The following is a 12,441-nucleotide window of genomic DNA, read 5'->3' on the forward strand; positions in this document are numbered from 1 at the left end:
CGGGGGGGGGAATAAACAAAGGCTGGCAGATGATCATAAGCCTCTTATTGTATGGTACAGTGTAGCCAGATGACTCATTCACAGTCTCCGTGGTTTTAACTCACAAAGTACTGGCAGCAGTTGCAAGAACAGTCCGCGGCCAAATCAGTCTTCAACAGTGCAGTGAAAGACAGTTTTGGCAGATAATTAGGACATACTGGATCATTATCTGGAGGAACATCTTACCTTGCCAACTTCAATAAGGCCAAAGAACTTGTCCACCTCTTGGTTGAAACCAGTCACTCGTATCTCTCCCTGTAATAAAATGTAAACTTTGATTAAAGTAGGTCAGGCACAGTAAAAAGATTTCCAACTCATGACATCTAATAGTTTATTTACTTTAACATTAACAAGCCAACAGTGGGACCACAATAACACTCACACTCTCATCCACAATCTCCATGGAGAAGAGTTTGCCATCACCACGAGAGTTGCTCCATGTGCGGATGCTGCTCTTGTTGGTTACACGGGCACGGATGGTCCACCTAACGGACAGAGACACGTCTGAGGTGATTCATATCAGTGTTCATTTTTATAGCCAGAATGTAAGCCTACACACATTTTTAAGTAATTCATTTATTTACCAAATCAACCTTTAAAAATTAAAATCTGCCCCCTAGGATTGCATTCAACTATATAGGTGGATAGTGTGCCTACCTTCAACATGCAATACTTCACATGCTTTTGCTTAATAGGTTTTTGTTGCATTTATTTGCTTTTCATTTTGTTGTTTTTATTATAAATGTGTGCCATGATGTGATGTTACTGTCCCAAACAAGGAAAACATAAAATTTTTGACATGACATTTCCCACTGACTGGGAAAGACACTCACTTGGACTGATAGGGGTTGAGGCTGGCGATGGGCACAACTTTGGAGCTGCCGCCTGGTGTACTGGGCATCGCAGAAGGAGCCTTCTTCCCAAAGTCTTTATTGAAACCTCTGTGCACTGTCGGAGGAATGAAGACAGAAATAAATGATCCATGAAGAGCAGTGATGGAGAGAAGTCAAGAGAGGGACATACATTATTCATCGGAGACGTATTACAAAAAATCCAATTTCTTTGGATTGCAACTGCTTGATGACTGTAATTATCTCACTTCATGAGGGAAGTTTCATCAAAGAAAAACCCAACGACTTAAAGTACATTAACCACCGTTGACTCGAGCTGAGCAAGAGGAAAGATTCAAACAGGAAACAGAAATTTTGTCAAACCAAGTTGTTGGAGATGTGTGATCCAGCATTTTGGTGAGAAGGATGATTCACATTTCACAGAATCAGGGCAGAGTGTGAAATGCTATAACAAACTGAAGCTGCTCTTCCCTAAGAGAGCGGTGCCGCCTGACTTTGAGATTTTCCATTTGAACAAGCGCTGCACATTTGATTTGTGTGCGACTCACGCGGAGGATTAAAGTTCAAAGTGTCCACTTAAGTCCTCCCACTTTGCCAACCACTGCACTTCTGGTAATTAAGCCCCCAGATCAAGCAGCGCACACAGAGAAATGAACAATGACTGTGCTGATGAGGAAGGTGCTCGCCACAACCTCAATTCCCACACGGCAGATTAGACGGATGAATACCTGCTATGACACACTAGAAGACAGCAAAACCCTTCTGACAGCTGGATTGTACATTTCTCCTGGTCCAAGTTATTTGCGATACTGTGATCCACTGCTTATCTTTGACATAAACAACTGTCAGTGTTTCAAAAATAAATCTGTTCATGGGGGTTAATATACACTCTCCAGGTAGTCTTTTCTACTACGTGTTTGCTTGTCTATGTATTCTTCTGTGCATCCACAAAAAGATAAACAAAATGACTGACATGCACAGGCAGAGACAGCTGCCCATCAACACAGGATCATAGTTGTTAAAGTTTGTGATACCAAGCATTCACATGAAAAAGGGGGAGCTCTGTAGAATGACTGTCAAGAACACTGAAAAAACTCTGGAGAACGGCTTGAGAAAGCTAAAAATGAAATGTTTTCCAACGGGGCTGTCAAAATTACTTGTGTCCTGCAAATCTGTGGGTCACCCAAATTATAGAAAGCAGTAGAGAAATGCCACCACCTGGTGGTTAGTTCATGCTCAAGAGTAAAAAAAAAAAAACATGCACTCTTTCACACCTTCATTTCTGTTTTGTGGCTGTAGTGGAGGGCGGTTTTCAGGGATTGCCGCTGACTGGGGTCCTTTCATCTGACCTGCAAGAAAGATATGACATTAGTATTAGCCTGCACTGACACTATGACCCATTATGTATGACTAATGTGTATATAAATATCAATCACAATACTTAAACATATTCACTGAGTCCAAATATAAGCAGCAAATATTAATATGAAGCCTTACCTTCAGTGTAAGGAGTGGGGTCACCTATTTTTCCAGCAACATCTTCAGCAGGCTTGATGACATCAATTTCCAAAATGATTACCACCCGTCTGTAATAAGACCTCACTATAAACTGCAGGAAATAGCCTTCAAGAGAATAACTATGCTCATAACTATACAGAGTGGGCAAAAATCTTGATATAAAACATCAGAAATGTTCAAAAAAGGTGCGTACCGTCCATCCTTCAGTATATTGGTCACATGCTTCTTCAGAATGCAGATGCAGTTCGGGGTCAGTGTCTTCTCCTCAGCCATGCAGTTCAGCTGGGTTGAGAGCATGAAAGCTACAAAAGGGTGTAGAAAAGTCAGAAAAGAAATTTAGACGGGGATAGCCCGGGTTAATTCAGCAAATGGGGCTCTTCAGAATAGCTGCCACAAGGCATTTAAATGCCGAACTCGACATCTTGAAGGATTGTTACTGTCTAAATACTGGCAACCACTTTAGTATTTGTTAAATAGTCATAACATCAAATCTAAATATCAACCAAAACAATTGCAGTAACTTGTTTTTACATATCACACTGTCTGTTTTGGATCCAGATCTGCTCTTCCTATATTTAGGTAAAAGCTGTGTGAGAAATTATGTACTGTTGGGGGGGGGGACTTACAGGACAGAGTGTGCTTTCCATCGCTCATCATCAGCCGAAAACGAGCTGGACCACTTCCTCCATCAATCTTGCGAATGTTCTGAAAGGTGATTTGAAAGTGAAACTCTTCATATCAGTATTTAAAAATATTCCTCTTCCAAAATATTACGTTTGTCTGGCCCTATGACAGCATTTTTTTAGTTTTAGTAAAAATTGAAACACATAATTCACCACCTATGTTAGTACAGCTACTTAATTTCTGTAAATAAAACTCTACACAAGCTCATCATTGAGCTACACAAGCTCAAGTGTTTCCTTGAGTATCCCATGCTGCTGAAAATGCGCTGGTAACAACTAAATATTGTAGTATTTTGAATTATAAGTTGTGTGTCCTGAGCTGAGGTTTCAGAAACGTTTCCACCCTTAAGAGTATTGTTACCCAGCATTGGTTTGCATCAGCTCAAATGTAACGTTACGAAATGACAAGGAGGATTTCAATGAACTGTTCCCATGTAACGTTACAGAAATAGTGGCTGAACTTTAAGGACATATTGTCTCATTCCAAGTTCTGCGTTATTACTTACCACCAACTGAAGCACTGCGTCAGTGCAACCTGAGCCATTTGATAGAGCCTAGAATCACAAAGTTATTTAAGTTAGCTTCAACCATTTGTTGTCAAGTTCGATATTTGACTATGTTTCATCTTCAAACATTTTAAACCCCCCCCCAAAGATAGCCGTTATTTAACGTTAAATTTCAACGTCGACTTGACCACAGAAAGCATTTTTTATGTTACGCACGTTAACAAGACTGCTCATGTTACCGTACATAAAGCTAAGTCTCTCAATTACAGAAAGTATCTAACGTTAAGCATGCAGAACAAACGAATGCTAGCTTCTCCGGCTGAACAAAGAAACTGTAACTTACCTAACGTTAATGTTAACGTTTGGAAATCACCTTCTAGCGTATAATTTATACTGAAAAGATTAACCTTACCTCTATGGCACCCTCTGAGAGCTTCGTCATGTCTGCTAGGAGGTGATTTTAACGACAAAAAGACAACTATACTAATGTATTAGCTGGACAGCCAACTCTCTCGTTCAGCCACTGATAGTACTCAGTGAATTGTGTCGGTGGCGCCAACAGCTTGGACAAGCGCGCCAAACTTCGTATGTGCTGCTCCAGTTTCCGTTTCCGTTCACAGATCTGACGTCAGTTTGCAGTCTGTCAGTACGGTGAAACTGTTGGCCGAATGCACACAGTAAAACTGATCGAAGACCAGCTGCATGAAAGTCAGCGCCAACATAACGTGACGTCAGGCGCTTACTATGATGCGTTCAAAGCCAGGAGAAAATGGGAGGTTTCAGACTCCACTGTAATTAACAAATGTAAACAAAGCCTTGAATGTCCATATTTTTTATTTTGACTTACTTTTACAGTTTTCCTCATGCTAATATAGGCTACAACCAATGGCCATTCACACACTTAGTAGGCGATCTTTGAGAAAGCTATGCAAGAAGAAAGAATTTCCCTTTATTATTTTACCTCGCAAACACATGTACTGAGGAATTAATATTTTAGATGTAGTAGACAATATGTTGCTATAAATTAATAATAAAGTTAATAATGACTGTAAATAAAACATTTTTTGTAAAATATGTGATAAGACTGCAACACCCAATTGTTTTTTATTGCAGTCAATAATTGCCACCACTTTATTATCAATCACTTGTTTTGTCAAAGAGAGGAGCACCACCAAATATTAGTTAGTTACTTCCCACAGCACCTGAAAAGGTAACTCTATTAAGTTAGTTACAATCACAGACTGCTGGCATTTTAATAAAATTGGCCATGTTAAATTGCCATCAGCAATCTACAAATGTCTGTTGTGTCTTTTCCCAGTTTATTCTGTGCATCAATTTACCTTCAGATTACAGTAACAGACAATAAAACCCAGAACCATGTTCTACTTCAAATCAATTCAGTTTATTGTCCTATTGGATAACATTGTTAAAATTTCAACTACATACAAAATGATGCAGTAATGCTGTGACAATGGCCCTACATTTTGACATGTCGGAAATTTAGTGTAATCAATTAACTCAAAAATGAAGAGAAATTTAACTATGGGTATAAACCATTTCTTGAATCTAATTGTAATTTTAAGAGTTACTTGACCAGGATCTAATGCAGCAAAACTGTAAATATATTTTTTACAATGGATACTAGGCTCCTCAGTATGTTTATTCTTCAATGAAACGAAGGAGCAAATGAAACATTTGTTTTCACGCACATTTTGATCCAGCTAAGTGATAATGTACATTTAATCTGTACAATCATAGAGGTCTTGGTCTGGGTTTTCCCTGGGACAGCTGTGCGGGAAGTAGTCCCTATTTAGGTGGGCCTCCAAATGAGCCAACATTATTTTTATCAGTTGGGAATCCCACTTTATCTTTGTTTCCGGGTTCTCCTCTCTGCAAGATAGGAGCTCCAGGATTTGGGTTGTTGATGACACCCAAGAAGATTGGCACTTGAGTCATATCGTCCATAAGGGCAAAGAAGAACGGTTGGCTGAGGTGGAAAACAGGGTTGGACGCCCGTGAGATGACCACAGTGGTGGCTGCAGCAGCCTCTGCACCCTCCTCATTTATCTCCATGCTGGACTTGTGCATCACACTGGACACCAGCAGGGGGCCGTCTGCCATCTCAGCTAAGTTGGGACTGGAGAACATCTCTCCAAGGCCTTACACAGAGCAGAGAGGGAAGAGGCAATTCAAGGGACAGTATGTGTTTTCACCTTTAGTCTGTAGCATGTTCAAAACTTTCATCAAATAATAAGAATTTATGAATTTGTGTGTGGTGAAAATAACATAACAAAGACCAGGGGAAATAATGCCTTCTTACCCAATTTGATAAAAACATCCTGTAGCTCTTGAGCATACTCCAGTTTGAATTTGGGGACTTTAACTTGAACCGCCCTCTCCTTGGGCAGACGATTATACAGGTCTGAGACATTCAGCTTTGCATAAAGTGAAGACACATTCACCTGGCCGGACAGAGGCATCACCACCAACAAGCTCATGGACGCCTGGAATGGGAAGCTCGCTACCTGCACAAGTAGAAAGAACAGTGTGTTTTTTAAAATGGCAGCTATGTTTGTAATTATATGATAAGATGTATGAGTGTATTTTGGGGACAGTGATTAAACTGTAAAACTGTATTTTACCTGAGCCTCCAGTTCATTATCAATAAATAAACTCAAGGGGTGTTTGGCATCTTCCATCACTTCAACATCAACCATGTGCTTGTCGTCAAGGTAGAACACACCTCTAGAGGTAAAGCGCGCGTCAAATCGAGCTTTCCATTCTCCTGTGGGTAGTGTGGAAAAGGGGTCTCCATTTTAGTCAGAACAATTCAAACATACAGTAACATGTGAAAATGGAAAACTTGCAAATACAGGAAACTTCATTTCAACTGGGATCTTTGGGAAATGAGTATTCTCAGCAAACATGGCATCTTAGAGTAGCAGCTAATTTTATGAACATGGTGGCGTATCACCTTTGAAATGGACAGCATTAATGAGCATGAGGAGCAGATTGGGTGGTAAAGCAGACAAGAATTCTGTCATCTTTCCATTTGTTGCTTTCTCTACCCAGTCGTTTATCTGCTGCAGGCTCTCCAAGACTGCTGGCTCTGAGTCATATAACCGTTGGGATTCATGGATGAAGTCTTGCTTTGGTTCAAACCCTAAAACACATAAGAAATATACACTCTTTAAGGCTCTACTGATTCATTCATTCATTAATCTTTTCTATGTAAGTCAGCATTAGTAACAAGATAAATTATAACTAAATGTTTCCGTAAACAAGAGGTGTGTAGTCTCAACTAGTAGTATAGATTAAAATGATTGGGACAAAAGTCGTGTTCTTAAGTATGTATTTAACCTTGGCGCAGGAAGATCCGTGTGGCAATTTGCAGGTCACTTCTGAGCTGCACAAAGACATTATGCAGAGACTCATGGTAGCAGGGGACAGTGTGCTCGTGGAGATGATGCATCAGCAGCTCCTTTGTCTCGTTTACTGCACCTGGAAACAAGAGGGGTGCAATGGATTATAAACAGTGATAGTCTCCAGATGACTATAAACTACCTGACACAATTCATCAGTGAGTGGTAATTACATCTTATGTGTAGAAAACAAGCTGTTTGTGTCATTTAAAACCTGCAGCAGACATACCTAAAGCCAGTTGGGAGAGCGCTAATGCTATGCTGAAGGGAGATATGATGACATTTGGCTGCTCTGGCGTTGTCTCCAGGTTCTGCAGCAGCTGCATACCCAGTTTCTGAATGGCAGCAGCAATGGCCTCCCTGGACCGTGGGCTTCGGCCGATAGAAAGACAGCCTGCATCTTGCTCCTCCTCTGATGAGCCCCCGTTGGGCCTACTAGTTATGGTTGTTGCAATTACAGGCGCTTCTGTGGTATCTGCAGTTTCTGGTTGTGCTGTACTTATGTTTTCTAGTATCTAATGACAGGAATAGGAGAAAACGTTAAATTCAAGGAGACATTTTTCACTTTGGATGACCAGAACACCACCATGACACAACAAGCACAGTGACAGAAAAAGTTACCAAATTCTAACCTCTTTGGGGTGGCTGGGCATTAAAGGAATGAGAGGCACCAAAGGAATTGACTCATCTTCTGCCACCTCACCATTCTGTTGAGTGGAAAGATAGTATAAAACAACAATCTATACAAGCGTTTCATAATCAGCACAGATTATAATCATCTAGCATAATTTTAAAAGTGATTTATTTATAAATCAGTGATTTACAGTGACTCCTTGGTTGCAGAGACAGATCAACAGGAGTGTCAGACGAAGGTCCATGTCCTTACAACGCAACTGTAAAAGAGAGAAATTATGTTGGCTGAAAATAATGTGTGGCCTGGTCACTTTTATGAGGCAATAAATATACATCTCGTGTTCAAACCTCTTACAACACAGCACTCACCTTTTGTATTTAGTTTATTTGCTGTATTGTCAGCAGGTCTCAAACACGTTCGCTTTACTTAATCACTCTCTCTTTTAAAGGAACCCAGATCATCTGGAAATATGCCTAAAACATGGGAGTCGCGCAAAAGATGTAAACGGGCACCAAAATGTGTGCTAACCACATCTGAGTATTGCAGATTTATTTTTCAAGAACATGGGTATTGGCTTTCCATTTTAAAGGACAGAAAATCCACTTTTCAATTTTGATTATCAATGCATCGTGGTGTCGAATCTGTAATCAATCCAACATAATATGGACAAAAAAAAAAAGAAGTCAAAAGTAGTGCACTGTACTGGTACCATAGCCCCTTTTGCAGACCTTACACAAACATGAAAACTCCATGAACTGAGTAATATTTAGCATTTTCTACCAAGTCTGCAAATAACTGCAATGTACAGAAGTGTCATAATACGTTTATCAAAATATATTTAATCTTACCTTAAATTTAAATTAGAAAAAAAAAATGCTGCCTTGTCCAAAAAAGGAGCGACACAGTGACTGTGGATGACAGAATTCCTGAGAGTGAAAGATTGGCAGTTGCTCAGCAAACAGTTAAATATCAACTAACATTGATCGGGGCCTCGTTTAAGCCACTATTTGTTTGTAAATGTAGCTACTGAGACTCATCAGGGTGAAATATTGAAGACCGACACTTAGCTATTTTGCATGTCAATGGGCAGGTGATAATATCTGCTCAGTTTTATGTCTTCCCCCATGTGCTTGTAGGTTTCCCTATTAGGTCATCTTTAGCTGGCCTTAACCTAGAACAACTAATCTATCTGATGTTTAGATTCCAGTGCTTCGTCATATTGGAATCTATTTTATCATTGAGTTGTACTCTAATCTGTGGAGACAGTGAGTTCTTGTAAAGAACTTGTAACTTGTAAAGAGCATTCTTACAAGAATCAACCTTGTAAGATTCTCAGAGAACACCAATATCTACTTGCCAGACGCCTGAGCTACTGTCATCCCCCTAACAAGGACAGTTACATGTGAGAAATAACTAGAGATGGAAGGTCAGTGAACACTTGTGGGTTCAGCTAATGACTCTAAGCTAGACCCGTCGTACCTTTCCGTTACATCAATTAAGACACACCTAAGAATATTTTTTAACAATATCATGATACAAATAAATCTTTGACAGAACACAAGACATCTTAATTGCTAAAGTGTGGTTAATCGGTGTGGAGAAAAAAAAAATACAACTTTCTGACACCAGAGTTAGACATCTGATGTAAGAAAACAGAAGTCCACGCTTTGAAATATTACCAACTTCACAGAACAAACTGCCACACTTTACTGCTCAGTCTAGGAACTGTGGTGATAGGAAAGAAAAATAAACTTATTAAGCCGATTTGGTCACAATTTTGCCACTAAGCAAAAGTGATTATCTTCTAGATCACATGACAGCAGTCTGCAAACACAAGAGGGGACTTTGTCCAATCTGAGCTCTAGTGACTCGGCCAAGATTGCACGGCAAGGCTAGAAGTCACAATGAATCCTGCTGAACCACACAGAACTAGAACACACACAAAAACATGGAAGCAATTGCTTTTATTAATCCAGTTAATAAATAAGCGTTTTTGTTGACTTCTCTTAAAATGTTCAAAGATATACTGGAACAATCGTAACCAATTATACGCAACTACAAATGTTCTCTTTAAAACAAAGTTTGTTGTTTTATGATTATTGAGCTTTCACTCCAGATATACAAAAACACAAAATATCAAAAGGTATAGTACACTTGTTAGACCATTTTGAGCTTTGGGCAAATAAGAAAGAAAGGTAGGCTGTGTTTTACAACATGACAGGGACAAAATCACACAAAGATGAGAGCTTTGATTGTTAGATGCTAATGGCCTTTCAAAACTTTTATAGATTCATTAAGAGTTTTGTGGAAACTGGGCAAAGAAAAGTCTATTTCCATTTGCATTACACAAAGAAGCAAGTTAAACCACATTTTTTAATGGATTTATAACTATTGTTGGTATCTTCACAACATACGCGGTTACATATAAAATGTTAAAATACAAAACTGTTTATCTTGGCATTGACTATTCCTATGGTAGCCTTTTTAAGTCAGAAATTAGAAAGTGGTGAGTCTAACAACTGGCATACCCAGTCAAAGTGGCATCTGCCTAGATATACTTCCAGTATAATGTTGCTACAGGTACTGACTGCTAAATCAAGAATCTCTAAACACAGTTTAAAAATCCCAAAACAATTTCAAGTAATTTATTAGTGGATAAAAACATTCAACTTTAAAATCTGAGTGAGTATCTAAATGTTACAATTCAGGCCATATTTGTGCATTAGAATGAAGGCTGTGCATCAGTAAATGACAACAACTGAAGCGTCTCCACTCTGAGAAGATGCACGAAGACTGTCGACCAAACAGTGAGTGTACTTTTATTGTTCATGATGAAAAAACAATCTGCTGTGAAACATCTCTCATGAAACACGGGGGGTGGGGGGACGATACTAACAAACAAATGATCTACAAATACTGCATAGTTTCATCAGTGCATTTGGATACGCATGTAACATCAAGGGAAAGGAAAGTTGTGATCAATGTATTTTTGGTGTTGTTATGCATCTATTTGGAAAGTGTAAACACTACGTAAGAACCATGTTTGGTTCCACCTTCCTGAGGACATCTTCTGATTCATTCTTTTGAACAGAATAACTGACCTAGTCAAAAGAATATATTACCTTGTCAAGATAAGAATTTCCCCCATTATATACTATCTATAGGCTTTTTAAAAAATCGTGGGATTTACTATACATGATAAATGTTAAATTTAGTGCTAACAGCCAGAGTGGCAAGATTCGGTAGACATGAAGCTTATACAATTCCTTCACTTGTGCTGCTTCATCCAAAAAGCAATTTAGAGAATCTAACCAACTGCCCTACGAGTACAACTGACCTCAAGCACAGGAGAAGGGACAGAGAGCTCAGACACCTGATGTCTTCACAATTAAGACACTTTCAAGGTCAGTGGTAAGAGTGTAGCTGGGAGCCATAGATTTTCTCTAAGCTAGTAACCGGATGGCCCCGTTCTCAGAGCCCAGCAGCAGGAGCCTCTTGGTGGGCAGGACTGCCAGGCTTGTCAGAGTGCCACGGAAGTTCTCTGAGCTCAGCTTTGTGCTGCTAGCAGGGCTCAGGGAGATATCTGCCATGGAGTACACCCCGATCTTGTTTGCGACTGTGCCAGTTACGATCTCTGAACCGTAAAGGTCAAAGGCATGGATAGGGTCGGACTGCGACTTGTACAGGCGGAGAGGCTTGTGTTCCAGATCTTTCCACACACTGAGTGTGTAATCAGTTGAGGAGCTGATGACCAAGTTTCCTTCTGCAGCCTGAAAAGTAAACCACAAGAAAGGAAGTCACTGACTGTTATATCCCAGTAAAAACTACCGGTGCAACATCCTTTAGCAAGATTTGTGATTAAATGCCAAGCAACGCAATTCCTTGCATTCCGTGCAATTAAAACAAAGTTTCAAATACAGATACTTGGAGGAAAATGTTAATGGTTATTTCATATTAGAATTCTTAAAAAAAAAAAGAAGAAGAAGAAACACGTGGAACACATAATCAGACAAATCAGGCTTGGACACTTCCCACTCAAAAGCACATAGTGTAGCTTGAGATTTAATGAAAACTATTAAAATCATTTGACTGAAAGTTAGAACCTTCAGCTGTATTAAGTTCAATTAGTTTGATATTGAGTAATATTAATGTGCCAACGAGAACAAGTGTGGTCTTTCTAATGAGTAACCTGTGTCCATATTTGCCTAAACTTGTGCCTTTAAAACTAGAAATACAATCCTTGACCTAATTGGGGTTAAATAAAGTTTGCTCATCCTTGCGCTCTGTTGACAACAGATTTGCTGGGTACAACTTTCACCATATCTGTACCTCTTAGTTATCTCTCCACCACTACCTTTGGGGAATGTCAAAATAAAAGCCACTTGGCCGATCGTCTTCTTGAATATTTATCACATGACTACTGAAAAGTACAGCCACACCCTCTGGCTTGAGTATGTGATGTGGGCCAGGAATACAGTAACAGGCTCAACAATTTCCTGGCAATTTTCCATTTGGGACAGTACTGATGTCATACAATAGCTCAAGTTATTACATATATTGTATTAAATTAAGACTAAATGAACATATTTTTCCTCATACTGCACATTGCTGCAGCTCCTCTTTTCACCCTATGTGTTGTACACTCCACTCTTGAGCTACAGAGTGATGCATCTTATTTGTACAAAATCTTTGTTGGGAGTTGCACATGCTCAGTTCCCAGGTAAGGACTGCTAGCCAATCAGAAGCAGAGAAGGGGGGGGGGGGGGGGAGGGGGGGAAAAAAAAAAGG

At 39.6% G+C, this 12,441-nt stretch overlaps 3 protein-coding genes across 6 annotated transcripts in view; all 3 read right to left on the minus strand.

Annotated features, from left to right (window-relative positions):
* rpa1 (replication protein A1) overlaps positions 1-4,229 on the minus strand; it is a 32,795-nt gene extending 28,566 nt beyond the window's left edge. Inside the window, exons 1-9 of the mRNA XM_046074687.1 lie at positions 4,010-4,229; positions 3,598-3,645; positions 3,035-3,113; positions 2,602-2,710; positions 2,388-2,476; positions 2,165-2,239; positions 873-987; positions 422-524; positions 226-294 (exon numbers count right to left, since the gene is read on the minus strand). Of these exons, the coding sequence (XP_045930643.1) occupies positions 226-294; positions 422-524; positions 873-987; positions 2,165-2,239; positions 2,388-2,476; positions 2,602-2,710; positions 3,035-3,113; positions 3,598-3,645; positions 4,010-4,039 (717 nt within the window). The 5' untranslated portion in view covers positions 4,040-4,229. The remainder of the gene's footprint in view (positions 1-225; positions 295-421; positions 525-872; positions 988-2,164; positions 2,240-2,387; positions 2,477-2,601; positions 2,711-3,034; positions 3,114-3,597; positions 3,646-4,009) is intronic.
* Positions 4,230-4,651: 422 nt separating this feature from the next.
* On the minus strand, positions 4,652-8,784 carry serpinf2b (serpin peptidase inhibitor, clade F (alpha-2 antiplasmin, pigment epithelium derived factor), member 2b). 4 transcript variants are annotated; one of them, XM_046074278.1, is made up of 10 exons: positions 8,502-8,784; positions 8,022-8,126; positions 7,844-7,912; positions 7,652-7,726; positions 7,249-7,534; positions 6,958-7,098; positions 6,572-6,760; positions 6,240-6,382; positions 5,918-6,122; positions 4,652-5,756 (listed from the first exon to the last, which is right to left on the minus strand). In XM_046074278.1, exons 3-10 carry the CDS (start codon positions 7,895-7,897, stop codon positions 5,404-5,406), a joined length of 1,446 nt encoding a protein of 481 aa, XP_045930234.1. In that variant the 5' UTR covers positions 7,898-7,912; positions 8,022-8,126; positions 8,502-8,784; the 3' UTR covers positions 4,652-5,403. The 4 variants fall into 4 exon arrangements, with proteins under 4 accessions (XP_045930234.1, XP_045930239.1, XP_045930237.1 ...); XM_046074283.1 differs by lacking the exon at positions 8,022-8,126 and having other exon boundaries at positions 8,632-8,784; XM_046074281.1 differs by lacking the exon at positions 8,022-8,126.
* An 818-nt stretch (positions 8,785-9,602) lies between these two features.
* wdr81 (WD repeat domain 81) overlaps positions 9,603-12,441 on the minus strand; it is a 16,109-nt gene continuing 13,270 nt past the window's right edge. The window contains exon 12 of the mRNA XM_046073668.1: positions 9,603-11,423. Within this exon, the coding sequence (XP_045929624.1) occupies positions 11,097-11,423 (327 nt within the window). The 3' untranslated portion in view covers positions 9,603-11,096. The remainder of the gene's footprint in view (positions 11,424-12,441) is intronic.

The sequence above is a fragment of the Micropterus dolomieu genome, linkage group LG17 (assembly GCF_021292245.1).
Source record: "Micropterus dolomieu isolate WLL.071019.BEF.003 ecotype Adirondacks linkage group LG17, ASM2129224v1, whole genome shotgun sequence".
Taxonomy (NCBI): Eukaryota; Metazoa; Chordata; class Actinopteri; order Centrarchiformes; family Centrarchidae; genus Micropterus; species Micropterus dolomieu.

Excerpts from the sequence above, each read along its gene's own strand:
- serpinf2b (XM_046074283.1), bottom strand. The coding sequence starts at position 7,897 with ATGGACCTTCGTCTGACACTCCTGTTGATCTGTCTCTGCAACCAAGGA. Across the intron at positions 6,383-6,571 it reads TAATGCTGTCCATTTCAAAG|GAGAATGGAAAGCTCGATTT; the intron begins GTGATACGCCAC and ends CACTACCCACAG. Across the intron at positions 5,757-5,917 it reads GGATGTTTTTATCAAATTGG|GCCTTGGAGAGATGTTCTCC; the intron begins GTAAGAAGGCAT and ends GCTCTGTGTAAG.